This window comes from Homarus americanus, unplaced genomic scaffold (genome assembly GCF_018991925.1).
Source record: "Homarus americanus isolate GMGI-L3 unplaced genomic scaffold, GMGI_Hamer_2.0 scaffold36970, whole genome shotgun sequence".
In the NCBI taxonomy this organism is placed as follows: domain Eukaryota; kingdom Metazoa; phylum Arthropoda; class Malacostraca; order Decapoda; family Nephropidae; genus Homarus; species Homarus americanus.
In genome coordinates, this window is record NW_024740094.1 from 8,170,933 (window position 1) to 8,186,227 (window position 15,295).

At 37.8% G+C, this 15,295-nt stretch overlaps 1 protein-coding gene across 1 annotated transcript in view; it reads right to left on the reverse strand.

Annotated features, from left to right (window-relative positions):
- Positions 1-15,295, reverse strand: part of LOC121875196 (WD repeat domain phosphoinositide-interacting protein 2-like) — a 104,904-nt gene that overhangs the window by 15,085 nt on the left and 74,524 nt on the right. The window contains exons 5-7 of the mRNA XM_042379645.1: positions 11,420-11,491; positions 3,387-3,586; positions 3,032-3,205 (exon numbers count right to left, since the gene is read on the reverse strand). Coding sequence (XP_042235579.1) covers positions 3,032-3,205; positions 3,387-3,586; positions 11,420-11,491 — 446 coding nt within the window. The remainder of the gene's footprint in view (positions 1-3,031; positions 3,206-3,386; positions 3,587-11,419; positions 11,492-15,295) is intronic.

The window sequence follows — 15,295 nt, forward strand, 5'->3', positions numbered from 1 at the left end:
ATGACATGACACAGTTCAGCAGGGCAGTCACCCAGCTAACTCCGAGATACATACAGTAAGATCTTGTATTTTGTGAGTAATATACTGGAAAAACTGCACCAAATTCAAATTCGCCAAATGCAAATACGTAAACTAATGGTGAAAATAACAATATAGACTGGCCACTCTACATCAACCTCTGATTTTCCCATTTATAACCTCCAAATGATACAAATTCTGCCTTTATTGACTTGATTGTGCTTTCCAGAAACGAGTTTTTAGGCCTTCCTCAAGTAATTTAATCACACGCTGCTTATCCTGCATCGAGTACTTGGCAAACTTAACTCCCTTATGATAGTCCCGCTTCTTCTTTTCCTTATTTGGCCGCTTAGGTGGATCTGTCCCACCAGCACCAGTAGGACCCCCAGTTGAGGTAGAGGCCATTATCTTGACTCGACAGGTGGTAGCACTACCCAAAAAAGCACATAATTGCAGCCCGGGCAGTCGCTAGGATGGAGCGGGCTACAACGCGATAGTTGCGATCTTGTAAACCTCTTTTACGTTCATCACCGGCAATTCGATCACCAGAACGCTTTTTGGAAATTTTCCTCTTACCTTGTCTTTCCATATTCATCGCTAACACAACAAAATTGGAGAAAGCAGCAAAAATCACCTGGCAATCGACAGAAACCGCGCGATTCAACGGATCACATGATGTAAACAGAGAGCACTGGTGTAAACCGTTATTAGTCCTCAGTGTGAAACATTCTTTTTACTTATTCTTTTCATACAGTATTTATGAGTAACAGCTAAATTTTAAAAAAAGAATGAAATTTACAGAGTACCTCTCACAAAATACTTCACAAACAAATGACACGAATCAATTGAACATGTGACGTCGAACGTGAACTGTAAACATTGCATAACCCCGCGATACCCTTAAAACGTTGAGGATGGAATCAAAACATTGAGGATGGAATCGTGTTATAGCCAACATTCGTATGCAAAAGTTCTTATTTTACAAACAGCGTTCCCCTATTCATCAATCGCGTTACAACCAATTCGCGTTGACAAAACACGCGTTGACAAAACACGAGTTGACAAAACACGTGTTGTAGCAGAAATGACTAACTGGTATGAGGGCCAGCATTCAGCTGGCTGGATCTCGTGTTCAGCTGGCTGGATCTCGCGTTCAGCTGGCTGGATCTCATGAAACTCAAGATATTTTACGCCAAATATAAGACTTGGTTACATTAGGTAGTGCTCGCAAAATTAAAAAACGCGAAATGAAATCACGCAAAATATGAGATCTTACTGTGCTGTATGTGCGTGCGTGCATGCGTGTGTGTATGTGTGCCATGACGTCACATCGGGGGAGGGAAAGCAGGTGGGTGACGAGTCAGTAACACAGTTATAGCCCACTGCCTCCACGAGTCAACACTTACATTCACTTGCCACACACGCACACCTACCGGTATGCTCTTCATTTCTTTTTCATTGTTTTATATTATATTTTCTTTATTTCAGATTTATTTTCTTTATTTCAAAGATTTATTTTCTTTATTTCTAAGATTTATTTTCTTTATTTCTAAGCCACATTAGAGTATGGTAATGATTATTCCACAACTTTTATAGTTCATTACATGTAACAATAGTAACATGCCATCTCAAAGGCCACCTCACCCCCTATTTTTCCCCTTCCCAGTGAGTCGAGCTATCGCTAATCCAAATTTTTACCTAAGTTACAGTAAGTGGGAATGGGTGTCAAATTTTTTTCTGCTAAACCAAATTAACATTAAGTGAATTAACACTAAATGAAGAATACCTGTATAAATGCCATATTTATATTACTGGTTATGCATTTATTACATATTACACTTTAGTCAATAACCAGCCAAAAAAATGCCAACTTGAGAAGAAAACAGCCAAAAAAATTGCTAAACTGTCTCAGCCAAAATTCATACAAAAAGGGACAACAGGAACCCCTTCACTTGTCCATTATTTAAACCACTTATATACCACTGCATCAAGCTCTGTTGATGTTTCTCCTTGTTTGCTTCACTGTCAGCAAAGAATTTCACAATTCTAATGTGCTACCTCTTGATATCATGAACTGCATAATATTTCCAACACTATGCTGTCCCGCACAGCAAGTTTGTATGCTGAAATGTCCTTAACTAGTTTTTGTAATATTTTAGCTTCTTTTCAGAATATTAAGTTATATGCTTCCTCTTCATACTATTGCAGGCATTACTAAAAACTTGGTCTTTTCTTGGAAGACATTGTTAGGATAAAACTTCTGAATTTAAAAAGAATTACCTCAGAGATAAGAGCCTGATGAAAGGTTGCAAGAGATCATCCAGCTTGAGGAGCTCATATCAGGTAATCACGGTTAACAGATGCAAATTTGGTAAATGGCCATAAAACAGTGATGACAATTATGAGGATGGTGATAATGAGTGACACAGTTATAGCAAATAATACAATGCAAAAGGCTATGAGACACTGAATGAGTGTGTAACGGAACACACAGTTTATAGTGGCCAAAATTCCCAGTCACACTTATCTTGGCTCACACTTTAAATCTGAAATCATGCATCTCTTGAATGTTACAAGTTCTCGATTTTTGAACTTCTGAGCTTTGACTGTATTACAAGAGCAAGGGTTACAGCCAAAAATGGGGTTTTCACAATTCTGCTAAAAGCAGGGAACTTAAAATATTTACAAATGAAACTGTGTCACTGAGGTAGGCTTCAAAATAAAGTAAATCCCAATAGTTAATGTCTCCTAATTTGATGCTTTCTTGGTCCACAAGTCAACAACCACATCCAGATCTAACTATGTGAGAAGGTTGTTAATTGTCTTGATTGCAGTACAGGATTTTCTGTATAGATATTTTCCTGTACTTCCAGGGCAAGCAGTGCCTGGGGGCACTTAACATTGGTGTACCTTGCAGGTCACTCATAAGGTCCCCAAAATAATCAAGTACTGTACGTTAATTACAAAAAAAATTAAAATGTACATAAATATACCAGTAAAATTGTATACTGACGTAGCAATGGCACAGACGTTTCGAACACCCTGGAATGGGAGAGTTATTGTAGCAAAGGCTCGACCCTGACTCAGCATGTCAGTCACAGGAGCAGGCAAGTAGCTGGCAGATGCAGTCACTGCTTTACTCATCCACCCCATCAATCCCTGCTGTTCCTCCACCACCACACGTTGCCTGTATTATTAGTAAGATAAGTTAAAACAAATAGCCATGTATGTAATGTTCATGAAAGTGACAGTATATTCATATATGATAAATAAATGCAAGGTAAGGGAATGACTGTATCAATAACAGTATGCTAAATACTTACTTACACAAGTATACATCTCTATTTGCATTTGAATCATTAACTTACGTGTCCTTAATTTCTTCTAACTTAAAAACATGAACTGTCTCTGTGTTGGATGATGCAATAAGGAAGAGAGAGTCTGGAGAAAATGCTAAGGAGAAAATGGTGGCACATCGTTTCATTCCGCGCCTTAATTCATGTAGCCTGGCCCCGTCCGCAACACTGAACACTCTTATCACTGTGCCCTTTTCAGACGCTGTGGCAATCTGAAAAAAGTGCATGAAAATATAACATTGTTCTGTAAACATATCAATTTATATATGAAATACTGAACCTTAAAAGAAAACAGTCATATTTCCACTAATAAAAGAATAAAATTTAATTATGAGGGATTGATCCTTGAATCCGATTTCCTACCCAACAATGCATCAAACAACTAATGTACAGCTCCATCTCTTAAAACATGTACCCTTAACTACCACACTACCAAAACCCAAGGCATTTAGGATCCCAACATGTAATTAGAACTATCCAAAAATTAGCTTAAGCTTTTCTGTCATATGCAAGTACTGTACCATGAAATGAAAAAGTGGATCCATTAGGGCAGTGTACATACAGCATACTAAGCCTTCAGTAGACACCTTGTTACCTTTATTTCCCAACTATAAAGTTAGACACCTACCCATTTACAGTTGAGAGAACTAGGGGTGCCCTGGGTGCAGGCTGAGCAAGATATTATGTCTGCAGTTTTCAAGAGAAACTGATAAAGGAGAGACCCATCGCAAGTGATAGTGCAAGAACTCTTTAATGAAACATTAAATACCTTTAAACTTTATATTTAGGTACAAAAAGCAACAAATGGTAAATTTAGGTAATGTTAGACAAGGAAGGGGCGCAGGTGGTAGAGCGGTACCACTCTTGCCTCCCAAGCGAGATGTCACAGGTTTGATTCCCGGGCCGGCGGAAAGTTGTTTGGACACTCTTCCTAGCCCCCTTGGTCCCTGTTCACCTAGCAGAAGGTAGGTACCTGTTGTAAATCGAAAAACTGCGAATTCGCATTCAGGGAAAGTTGTTGGAGCTTCTATTACTCGTATCTAACACAATCCGGAGGAGTGGTGACCCGAGGATCACACACCCAACACAGACAAAAACCCAATTCGTGCGCTCTGTGCTAAATCAAATATAACACATGTTATACAATTCCCTTCCTAACCCCCTGCTACTTCCTCTGTCATCTTCCCTACTCTGACTTTCGCTACCAACAACTTTCGGAGCTTCTATTACTAGTATTATACAAGGATTCTAGGCTCCAATACACTTCACTCCTCCAAAATTTGGCTACCATTTGGTCCCAACCATTCTGAATTATCATGATTCCATAGTATCATTAAAAGATAATAAAATACATAGAAACAGCAGGCTTAAGGTAGGTGAGAAGGTCATTGTCTTTGCCTTCTCACTTGCAAAAAGGAATTCAATCACCCTCACTTGTTCGGTTACAATGTGCTATTACCAAGTCAACATCAGTTCCAATATCACAGCCCAACCTTTCACTCAATCAATCAGTCAGAGTAACATCCTCATATCTGAGGGATGGCGACCACTGCCCTCCACTCTAAACATTCTCGGGCTTTTTTATCATTTCTCCAAGGTTTTTTATCTCTCTGGGGACCCAGTTTTAAATTTCATTCCTCCATCCCAGTCTCTGCCTTCCCCTGGCACTCCTACCCTCAACTTTGCCCATTAATATTTCTGTTATTTTCCTCTCATTCCTAATTATATGACCAAAGTATCTCATTTTTCTTTTTCACTACAAGGAAACAAATAACAGGTAGGTTAACTATTTTTATATTTGGTATATTCATATCAATTTCAAAGTAAGGTAAGTCTCTAGCATATACAGGCATATATTAGGTTTTATCGTGTTAGTGTCACGTATACAGTGATCCCTCGGTTAACGAGCGCCTCGGTTAACGAGTTACCTTCCATAAGATTCTTAACTTCGGTTAACAAGCAATCCCTCGATTAACGAGTTTTTTACAAGTCGACCTCAACATGTTTCCGCTTGCATTTGGCGGTCCACCAGCTGTAGTATTAGTCCGCCAATACAGTAATCGGTTTTAGGGCTTAAATTCCTTACTATTTTAGTAAATATCAAGAAGTTTATACTATTCAATAATTCAAAAAGTTTAATATTAATATTTTTTAGTCATTTTAACAATTATTGAACATAATTGAAGGTAAAGAAACTAGTTTCTGCCACGCCATCCAGCCTGTTAACACACAAACAGGCGTTAGTCTCTCTCTCTTTTCAGTGGAGGTAACATATTGCCTGAGACTCTCTTCAACTAAATGCTTTTTTTCTGTGTTTCCAAGCAAATTATTGGTCATTTTGAAATTTATTTTACATATTGACAATATATAATGCAGTGCAGTGTTGATTTAAAGAAAATAATCTTGAATTACACCAAGAGAACTAAAATTTTATGGGTGAAATGGCGCCATGGGGTGACTTCTCTTCCACCCCAATGCCTTCTCTTCTCCCTTCTCCTCCATCCCCATTCTAATTCCCATCATCATCATCATCATCATCATCCAGGAGCCTTCTACATACACACCTCAAAGTAAGTGTGCTTTTCTACATTTTTTGTTGAATTTTGGCAATTTTCTGTGAACTGGAACCAATTACCCAAAAACCCATTGAAACAATGGTTTCGGTTAACAAGTTTTTCGGTTAACGAGCAACATGCTGGAACAGATTGTGCTCATTAACCGAGGGACCACTGTAATGAAAATAGCACCATGGACAGTTCCTCAACACGTGAGCCGACACGTGAGGGGCCAAGTTGTCGCTGCCGCTTCTACCCCCCCCTTCCCCCCTCATCTTGCCAGATATTCAACGTGGCCGGAACTATTAACCACTCACCAATTAAAATTGAAAAGTGACATCACAACACCATGCTTATAAAAAGCCATGTACCTGTACACTCCTAGAAGCTTATTTACTTTCACACCCTCCCCGCTTAATATAAGTTTCCCATGGGTTTATGTATCCTTTACATTCTCCGGTGCTGTGTAGTCTCTACTGGTCTCTGCAGTCCTACGTGAATCAAACCAACCAACTCATCTATCAGGCTAAGTCCATTCATAGTACAGTACAGGGGGCACCCAAATTCAAGGATTTTCCTTTCGCAGTCCTCTGTTATTCACGGATGACACACACTGGATGTACCCAAGAATGTCTGTGGGTAGTTTTAAAATTGCCGGCATTTTCGCGGCTGGGACGGGGAGCCATTTGTTCTAGAGACACTAAGGTGGAGGCGAGACTATGGGTGTGTCGGTGGTTGAGGGCAGGGGGGAGGAGGGGGGGGGGGTGAGGTATTGACCAGCCGGCGGGGAGATTACTGACCCAAACATCATCATCAGTCATACAAAGGAAGTTTAAATTTTTAGCTAATAAAATGTCAATGAATTGACTTGGGAGAATAAAAATTACATTGCTGGAATTCTCGTAAGTAAGTGATTAATTTGAATATAAACATGCTATAGTTTGCACTAGACATAAGAATTTTAGCAATTATTTAGTAGAGTACATTTGAGTACAGGAAAGGTTTGCCCTTAGGACAATTATTTCTTTTCCTTTTCTCACAATATGTATTTAGGATGGTGTGTGCATGTAAATGAATAAAGATAGATGAAGAAAGTTATGAATATCTACCCAAAAATACGAGTTGAAAAACTTGTACTTAAATGTACAGGTTGTACCTCTTTAGTCCGGCGACCTCGGGACCTGACCGTGCCGGACCATGGAAATTGCCGGACCATGGAAATTCACCCTTTTCCTGGATAGATAGTGACTTGTGCTTATGCTTGGAAGCACTAGCACCACTTTCTCTGCATCATGGTCTCTTTGAAGACATATTGAAGGGTTAAATGTCGTATAGTAGCTTCTCAAATTTCGCGAGTTTTTAATTCTTAACGTATTTTATTGGAACACACAAAAAATAAATAAATAAAAATTTTGACGGCGGAAACTTGAATTTCGACGGGTTTGAACGGCCCGCCGACGTGCATAATCGTGTAAACAGCGTCATTTCTCTTATGTACAAAAGATTCATTATTGTTTATTACTGAATGTCTTTTTTATTGAATTAATGTTTATGTGTGCAAAATGAGCAATACAATTCATTAATAATACGTAGAATATTAAAACACACAAGGAAATGACACAGCATTGTTTTTGTTGATTACAAAACCAGTGACTGACTGGTTCTACATATAAAACTGAAGAAAATAAGACCTTGGCTGTAGCTGTAGTAAAATTAATATGGTTGTTTTAAGTAATGTTATTTAATGTTAATAAATGGAAATAAATGGAACAATAGAAGTAGCTAACGATAATGGTAAAGAAAAAAGAGATCGCGTATGTAAGTGCGCATGCGCACACGTGAAAACATATCGTCATTACTTTACATAAGAATATGAAAGCAACACTTATTTACTGTTCATATATATTTTAATTAATGTTTCTGAATTTCTTTTTATTGAATTAATGTTTGTGTGTGCAAAATTAACAATACAATTTATTAATAATACGTGGAATATTAGAGGAGACGAGACGGCTGCCGGCATTGTTTATGTTAAAGCTTACGAAACCAGTGACTGATTGGTTCTACATATAAAACTGAAGAAAATAAGACCCTGATTTTAGCTGTAGTAAAATTAATGTAAAAAAATTAATATGGTTGTTTGAAGTACCTGTAATGTTATTTAATGTTAATAAATGGAACAATATAAGTAGCTAACCATTAATGGTAAAAAAAAAGTGAGACTGCTCGTATGTAAGTGCGCACATGTGAAAACATATCGTCATTACTCTACATAAGAATATGAAAGCAACACTTATTTACTGCTCATATATATTGAAGGGTTAAATGTTGTACTCTGTATAGACAAGCAGAGAGAGAGAGAGAGAGAGAGAGAGAGAGAGAGAGAGCAGCCGAACTGCCGGATGTAAACAAACCTTAATTTCCCGCGGCTTTTTTTTTAAGGGGATTAGCCCACCCGGGCATAAGTCACTGACCCACATTGGGGCCTGAGGGGCAAAAATTTAATACTCCTGTAATAACAATAATAATTCAAATAAGTAAAAACAAAAACAAAAAAAACAAAAAAACTGCCTATCTACCTGTTGGACAAACTAAAATCGTTCAGGACCACGGGAGTTTCCGGACCACAGAATGCCGGACTAGAGAGGTACGACCTGTACTACACTTTAGGACTAAAATTTTTATCTCTTTTTCAAAATATATGATATACGTATACTGTACAGGTATATTCAAATTATTCGCTGTCTTGCAAGGATACCAGCATGCAAGTTATATTCTGCTGAGACACAACTAACACCTCACACCTGTGTGGGTCAAGCTTTGGCCGCGTCAGGTAATGTTCGGCGTCACCCTGGGTATGTCACATTTTTAATAAATTTTTTTCTGAATATTTGTGAATTATTTTCCCATTATTATTTATTTGTATGTGTTTTGCGTGTGTCTACACACACACACATACCGTATTTACCGGCGTATAAGACACTGTTTACAAAAAAAAAAGTATCACAAATTACCCTGCGTCTAATGCGCCCATATTACGGATGGGAGGCGGAGGTGCCTAGTTAGGGAGTCTGGGACGAGCAGTAGTCTACTAAGCACAAAAATTGTGTTACAAATAATATAACTAATAATAAAATACTGAAAAACGAGCCAAATTATCACAAACTTGCCGAAGACATAAATAATGACTTACATTGGCTTAACGGCAGCGGGAAGCTCACAACATCTCACTGTACCTCCTTCCCCAGCATACGTAACCCACACCAGATACATGTCTTATATTATTTAACAACTGTGTTACCTTTAAGAAACATTTGTTTATTATCTAAATGAAAAATGACCCTAGAAAGATAAAAGAAATGTTTACAGAAAGTTCAGCCGCCAGTCAGCCATTTGCAATGAGTCGATGACGCCAAAGCAATAGCGATGGTGCTACACCCTGGTGGCAAATCGCGGCAACACAAAACATCACAGCCAAAAATACAAGTTTCACATCCTGTTAGTAATTCTCTTGACCAAAATATAAACAAGCAACACAGCTGCTCTGATCAGAGGTAGAGATGGGTTAGTATAATGTCACTAAGCTTCTCTCTTATAAAATGCCAGTGAAATGACCTGGGAAAATATAATTTACATTGCTGGTATTCTTGTAAGATAGTGATTAATTTGAATAAAAAACAAGCTATTATTTGCACTAGACATAACAATTTTAGTACCGTTATCATTTAGTACATGTACACTACAGGTCTGCACTTAGGTCATTTATTTCTTTTACGTTTCTTTTAGTATGGTGTGTGCATGTAAATGAATGAAAATAAATGAAAAAATTTATGTAAATCTACCCAAAAATACAGTTGAAAAACTTTACATTATAAAAATGTACTACAGTACTGTACACTAATGTACTACAATTTTTATCTCTTGTGCAAAATATATGACTTTATATTCAAATTATTCGCTGTCTTGCAAGGAATCCAGCAATGCAAATTATATTCTCCTAACTTTAGTCTGTGATATTATATAAGATAAAAACTTAAAGCCTACTGTATAACCACCAAACCCTTGCTGGGAGGGGGGGATAGGGAGGGAGGGAGGGAGGGGTGACAATGACATGTTTGACAGTTGGCGCCGAAGGTCTAGTGAAGTATTTATTTGTTTATTTATGTCTTTTAGATTGAGTTTTTGTTTTTTGCTTATAAAATTTCATAGAAGTGACTTGGGAGTACGTATATAATTTACATTGCTGGAATTCTTATAAGATAGTGATTAATTTGAATGTAAACATGCAATAGTTTGCACTAGATTAAAATATCAGTATTCATTTTGTACATTATTTTGATTACATGTACAGTACAGCTTTGCCCTTAGGACAGTGTATGCACGTAAATGAGTTTCAATAAATGAATAAAGTTACATATATCGAGCCAAAAATAATAGTTGAAAAACTTTATGTAGACAGAGCTTGAATGGCTAAATCTTAGAACGACCAATAATTTTAATATAAAAAATGCACAAATATTAAAGAGCACAATTTTCTTGATATTTACTCTACTGGAAACGAATGTAAACATAGAACAGATTACTGAATTACTGAATTGGCAAACTAGCCCATCAGCTGATGTCTCACAACAAAACGTGATGTTCGTAAAGATTTCGTCAATCAAATTTTTGTTCGTTAACCGAATTGAAGATTCTTACGGAAGGTAATTCGTTAACCGAACCATTCGTTAACCGAGGGACCACTGTATATATTGTATTTACATGCACAAAATCATATGTTTTCCACTACAAAACCACTTTAAAATCACTTTCAATAATTGTATGATGATACGTACTAAAAAAAAAAATTCCACAAAATATCCTTGTAAAATAGGGGTGCGTCTTATGCACTGTCGCGTCTTATACGCCGGCAAATACGATACTATATACAATACAGGTAAAAGAAATAATTGTCCTAAAGGCAAACACATAAAGGGAATATACATTTCTTTGTACACAAGTAAAAATGTACTACCCCCCCCCCCCACCCCACCGATCAGTAAATGTTATTCGCGGATTTGGCGATTAGCAGTTTGAGAACCTAACCCCCGCGAATTTAGGGGGCCCCCTGTACTTTCTTATTATTGTCTTGGGCTCTTATTCAACCTGCCGGTTAATATCTTACTTAACAAATTTACCAAGTGACCATTGAGAGTATTGAAAAAAGTCACCTTCCTTTTAACTAGAGATTTTAATACATAACACTAGGCTTTCTAATATCAAATATCTATCCACACATCCCATATATATCAAAAATTTCTTTGGAATTATGGGGCAAATTGAAGCAAAATTCCAGAATTAAGAAGTAATTTTGATGATGGGATAAGTAGATATTATGGGATAATTAAACAAACCCAAATTATTAATTTAGTGAGAAAGTTTGATGTAATTAACAATTATAATAAAATCTTATTGAGTTTAATTCTTATATAGACAAAACTGAGCACCTACCTTAGTACCAGAAGCATTGAAGGCAATGATTGCTAGAGGACTGTCGTGTGCTGGAATCATTGTTTTTGCTTGCTGTGGAATACAATTTAGAATATAAATAATAGAAGTCAAGAAGAAACCTAAAAATAGCAAATAAAGTATTAACACTTATTTACAGCAGCATTTCTGCATCACTGAAAACATTAAAAAACATATTTAGCAAACACTATTTTACACAGACACATGTAAGTACAAAGTCAGAAAGCAAAAAGCACTTTCAAAAGGAAACTCAGTTTTTAGTAGACTCGGCTGGGATGTAATGTTTTATTCACCAGAGATGTGGTATATAAAAGATGGTTCCTTTGTTATCAGTAAGGCATGGGGCTGAAGCTGATACAGTGATATCCCCATTAGCCAGAACAACTGGTGCAGCTCACTTCCGGAGATGACAGATTTCAAGCTAACCAGACGACTTTCTCAAACCCGGAAAAAATTCTTATCCTTGGAATCTTTTCCGGTTACTGGGAAAGTTTCCGAGTGTCAAAACTAGACATCTTGCACTGATGGAGCTAGCCCACTTCCCCAGAACGTTTCTGGGTGCTGGGGATGTTTTCCTTGTGTCTAAACTAATGGACTTCATAAATGCAGTTCTAATTAAGTTAGAAACTCCATTTCTTTACCATAATAATACAGAAGAGTTTATCTAAAAGTTTGCTTAAAAAATATATTTATAAAAATTAAAAACCTATATGATACTGTATGGGCATGAATGAAGCTGTGTGTTACAGCAAAGACTGTTATTTCCACTCCCATAGAGCTGTGGGGGATAAGTGGGTCTCATGTAACTGTCCTCACCTGATGCAATGTCAGTTGGAGGTAGGGTGGGGGATTAGTGGTCTCATATATTACTGACCTTCTGATGGAATGTCAGGTCACCCTTTCTTGGGTGGGGGATTAGTGGGCCTCATGACCTGAAGATGTCTTGAATAAACATGAAAACTAAAGTATTTTTAGGAAGATTGTGATAAGTATAAGTATAAATGAGTAAAGCTGTATCCCTTCAACATTGCATTACATAACATTTTAAAATATGGAGTGAGAAAGCAGAAAGGTGTGGGTAATTAGAGAGATGAGTGGAAATAATTGTTATCAAGTACAGGTTGTACCTCTCTAGTCCGGCAACCTCGGGACCTGACCGGTGCCGGACCATGGAAATTGCCGGACCATGGAAATTGCCGGACCATAGAAATTCACCCTTTTCCTGGATAGATAGTGACTTGTGCTTATGCTTGGAAGCACTAGCACCACTTTCTCTGCATCATGGTCTCTTTAAAGACATATTGAAGGGTTAAATGTCGTATAGTAGCTTCTCAAATTTCGCGAGTTTTTAATTCTTAACGTATTTTATTGGAACACACACAAAAATAAATAAATAAAAATTTTGACGGCGGAAACTTGAATTTCGACGGGTTTGAATGGCCCGCCAACGTGCAGACGACGGGCATAATCGTGTAAACAGCGTCATTTCTCTTATGTATAAAAGATTCATTATTGTTTATTACTGAATGTCTTTTTTATTGAATTAATGTTTATGTGTGCAAAATAAGCAATACACTTCGTTAATAATACGTAGAATATTAAAACACACAAGGAAATGACACAGCATTGTTTTCGTTGATTACAAAACCAGTGACTGACTGGTTCTACATATAAAACTGAAGAAAATAAGACCTTGGCTGTAGCTGTAGTAAAATTAATATGGTTGTTTTAAGTAATGTTATTTAATGTTAATAAATGGAAGAATAGAAGTAGCTAACGATAATGGTAAAGAAAAAAGAGAGATCGCGTATGTAAGTGCGCACACGTGAAAACATATCGTCATTACTTTACATAAGAATATGAAAGCAACACTTATTTACTGTTCATATATATTTTAATTAATGTTCCTGAATTTCTTTTTATTGAATTAATGTTTGTGTGTGCAAAATTAACAATACAATTTATTAATAATACGTGGAATATTAGAGGAGACGAGACGGCTGCCGGCATTGTTTATGTTAAAGCTTACAAAACCAGTGACTGATTGGTTCTACATATAAAACTGAAGAAAATAAGACCCTGATTTTAGCTGCAGTAAAATTAATGTAAAAAAATTAATATGGTTGTTTGAAGTACCTGTAATGTTATTTAATGTTAATAAATGGAACAATATAAGTAGCTAACCATTAATGGTAAAAAAAAAAGTGAGACTGCTCGTATGTAAGTGCGCACATGTGAAAACATATCGTCATTACTCTACATAAGAATATGAAAGCAACACTTATTTACTGCTCATATATATTGAAGGGTTAAATGTTGTACTCTGTATAGACAAGCAGAGAGAGAGAGAGCAGCCGAACTGCCGGATGTAAACAAACCTTAATTTCCCGCGGCTTTTTTTTTTTAAGGGGATTAGCCCACCCGGGCATAGGTCACTGACCCACATTGGGGCCTGAGGGGCAAAAATTTAATACTCCTGTAATAATAATAATAATTCAGATAAGTGAAAAAAAAAAAGCTGCCTATCTACCTATTGGACAAACTACAATCGTTCCAGACCACGGGAGTTTCCGGACCACAGAATGCCGGACTAGAGAGGTACAACCTGTATTCCTCAACAGCTGATATCTGATACTTAACTCGCTACCATGCAGTCAAACACACGCAGCAAATCTGTCATACTGACTCTCTCTCTCTCTCTCTCTCTCTCTCGAGAGAGAGAGAGAGAGAGAGAGAGAGAGAGAGAGAGAGAGACAGAGAGACAGAGACAGAGACAGAGAGAGAGACAGAGACAGACAGAGACAGACAGAGAGAGAGAGAGAGATATTTACGCCAACTTCGACAGAGTGCTCCTTGGTGACTTCAGTGCCAGAGTTGCTGACGTTGGCAGGGAATCATAAGGAGAAATGTACTAAGCAAGTTTAATTCCAACAGCCTACTCCTCCTCAACAAGTGTGTTGCACACATCCTCACTAGTCCCAATACCTAGTATAGGCAGGCCAACAAATTCAAGGGTTCATGGTAACACCCATGATCCAAACATTGGCATCTCATTGACTACATCATTGTCAGAGAAGGAGATCGCCAAGTTGTCATCACTCGAGCCATGCCTGGCTCAGAAAACTGCAACCTTGATCATCGCCTCATCAAAGCCAAGATATCACTTCACGTTCCGCCAAAACGGCACAGGCAGAAAGCCTCCAGAAGAGGTTTTAACACTAAGCATCTGGAGGATCCAGCAGTAGCACATGCTTTCAGAGAGCAGCTCAAACATGGGGTGATAAACAACCCAACAGCAAATAACCCAAATCCCAGTGCCGAATGGGGTATTCTTGACACTTGTCATGACAAAAACCTGCAGAGAGACCCTTGGCCAGATCGAAACAATACACCAGGGCTGGTTTGATGAAAATGACCCAGCAATCAATGTACTCATCAATGATAAACGTGCTGTATTAACTGACTGGCAGAACCACCCTCAGTCTCAGACCAAAGCTGATACCTTCCGCAAGAAGAAAGAGGCGGCCCAGCGCGAACTTCGCAATCTAAGGAATGACTGGTTTAAAAATAAAGCATGTTTAACAAAAAAATTTGCAGATCAGCACAAAATACACGAATTTTTCAATTCCACTAAAACATTTTATGGGCCAATCACTTGTGGCACAGCCCCCCTCTGCTCATCTGACGGTAACTTCCTAATTAAAGACAATGAAAGCATCCTTCAGCACTGGAAAGAGCACTACCATTCACTGCTCAACCAAAACACCGATGTGGATGGGCTGACAACCCAGCAGGTCACTCGGAATCCAGAGCTAACCCACCTCAGCCATCCTCCATCCCTGGATGAGGTAGCTATTG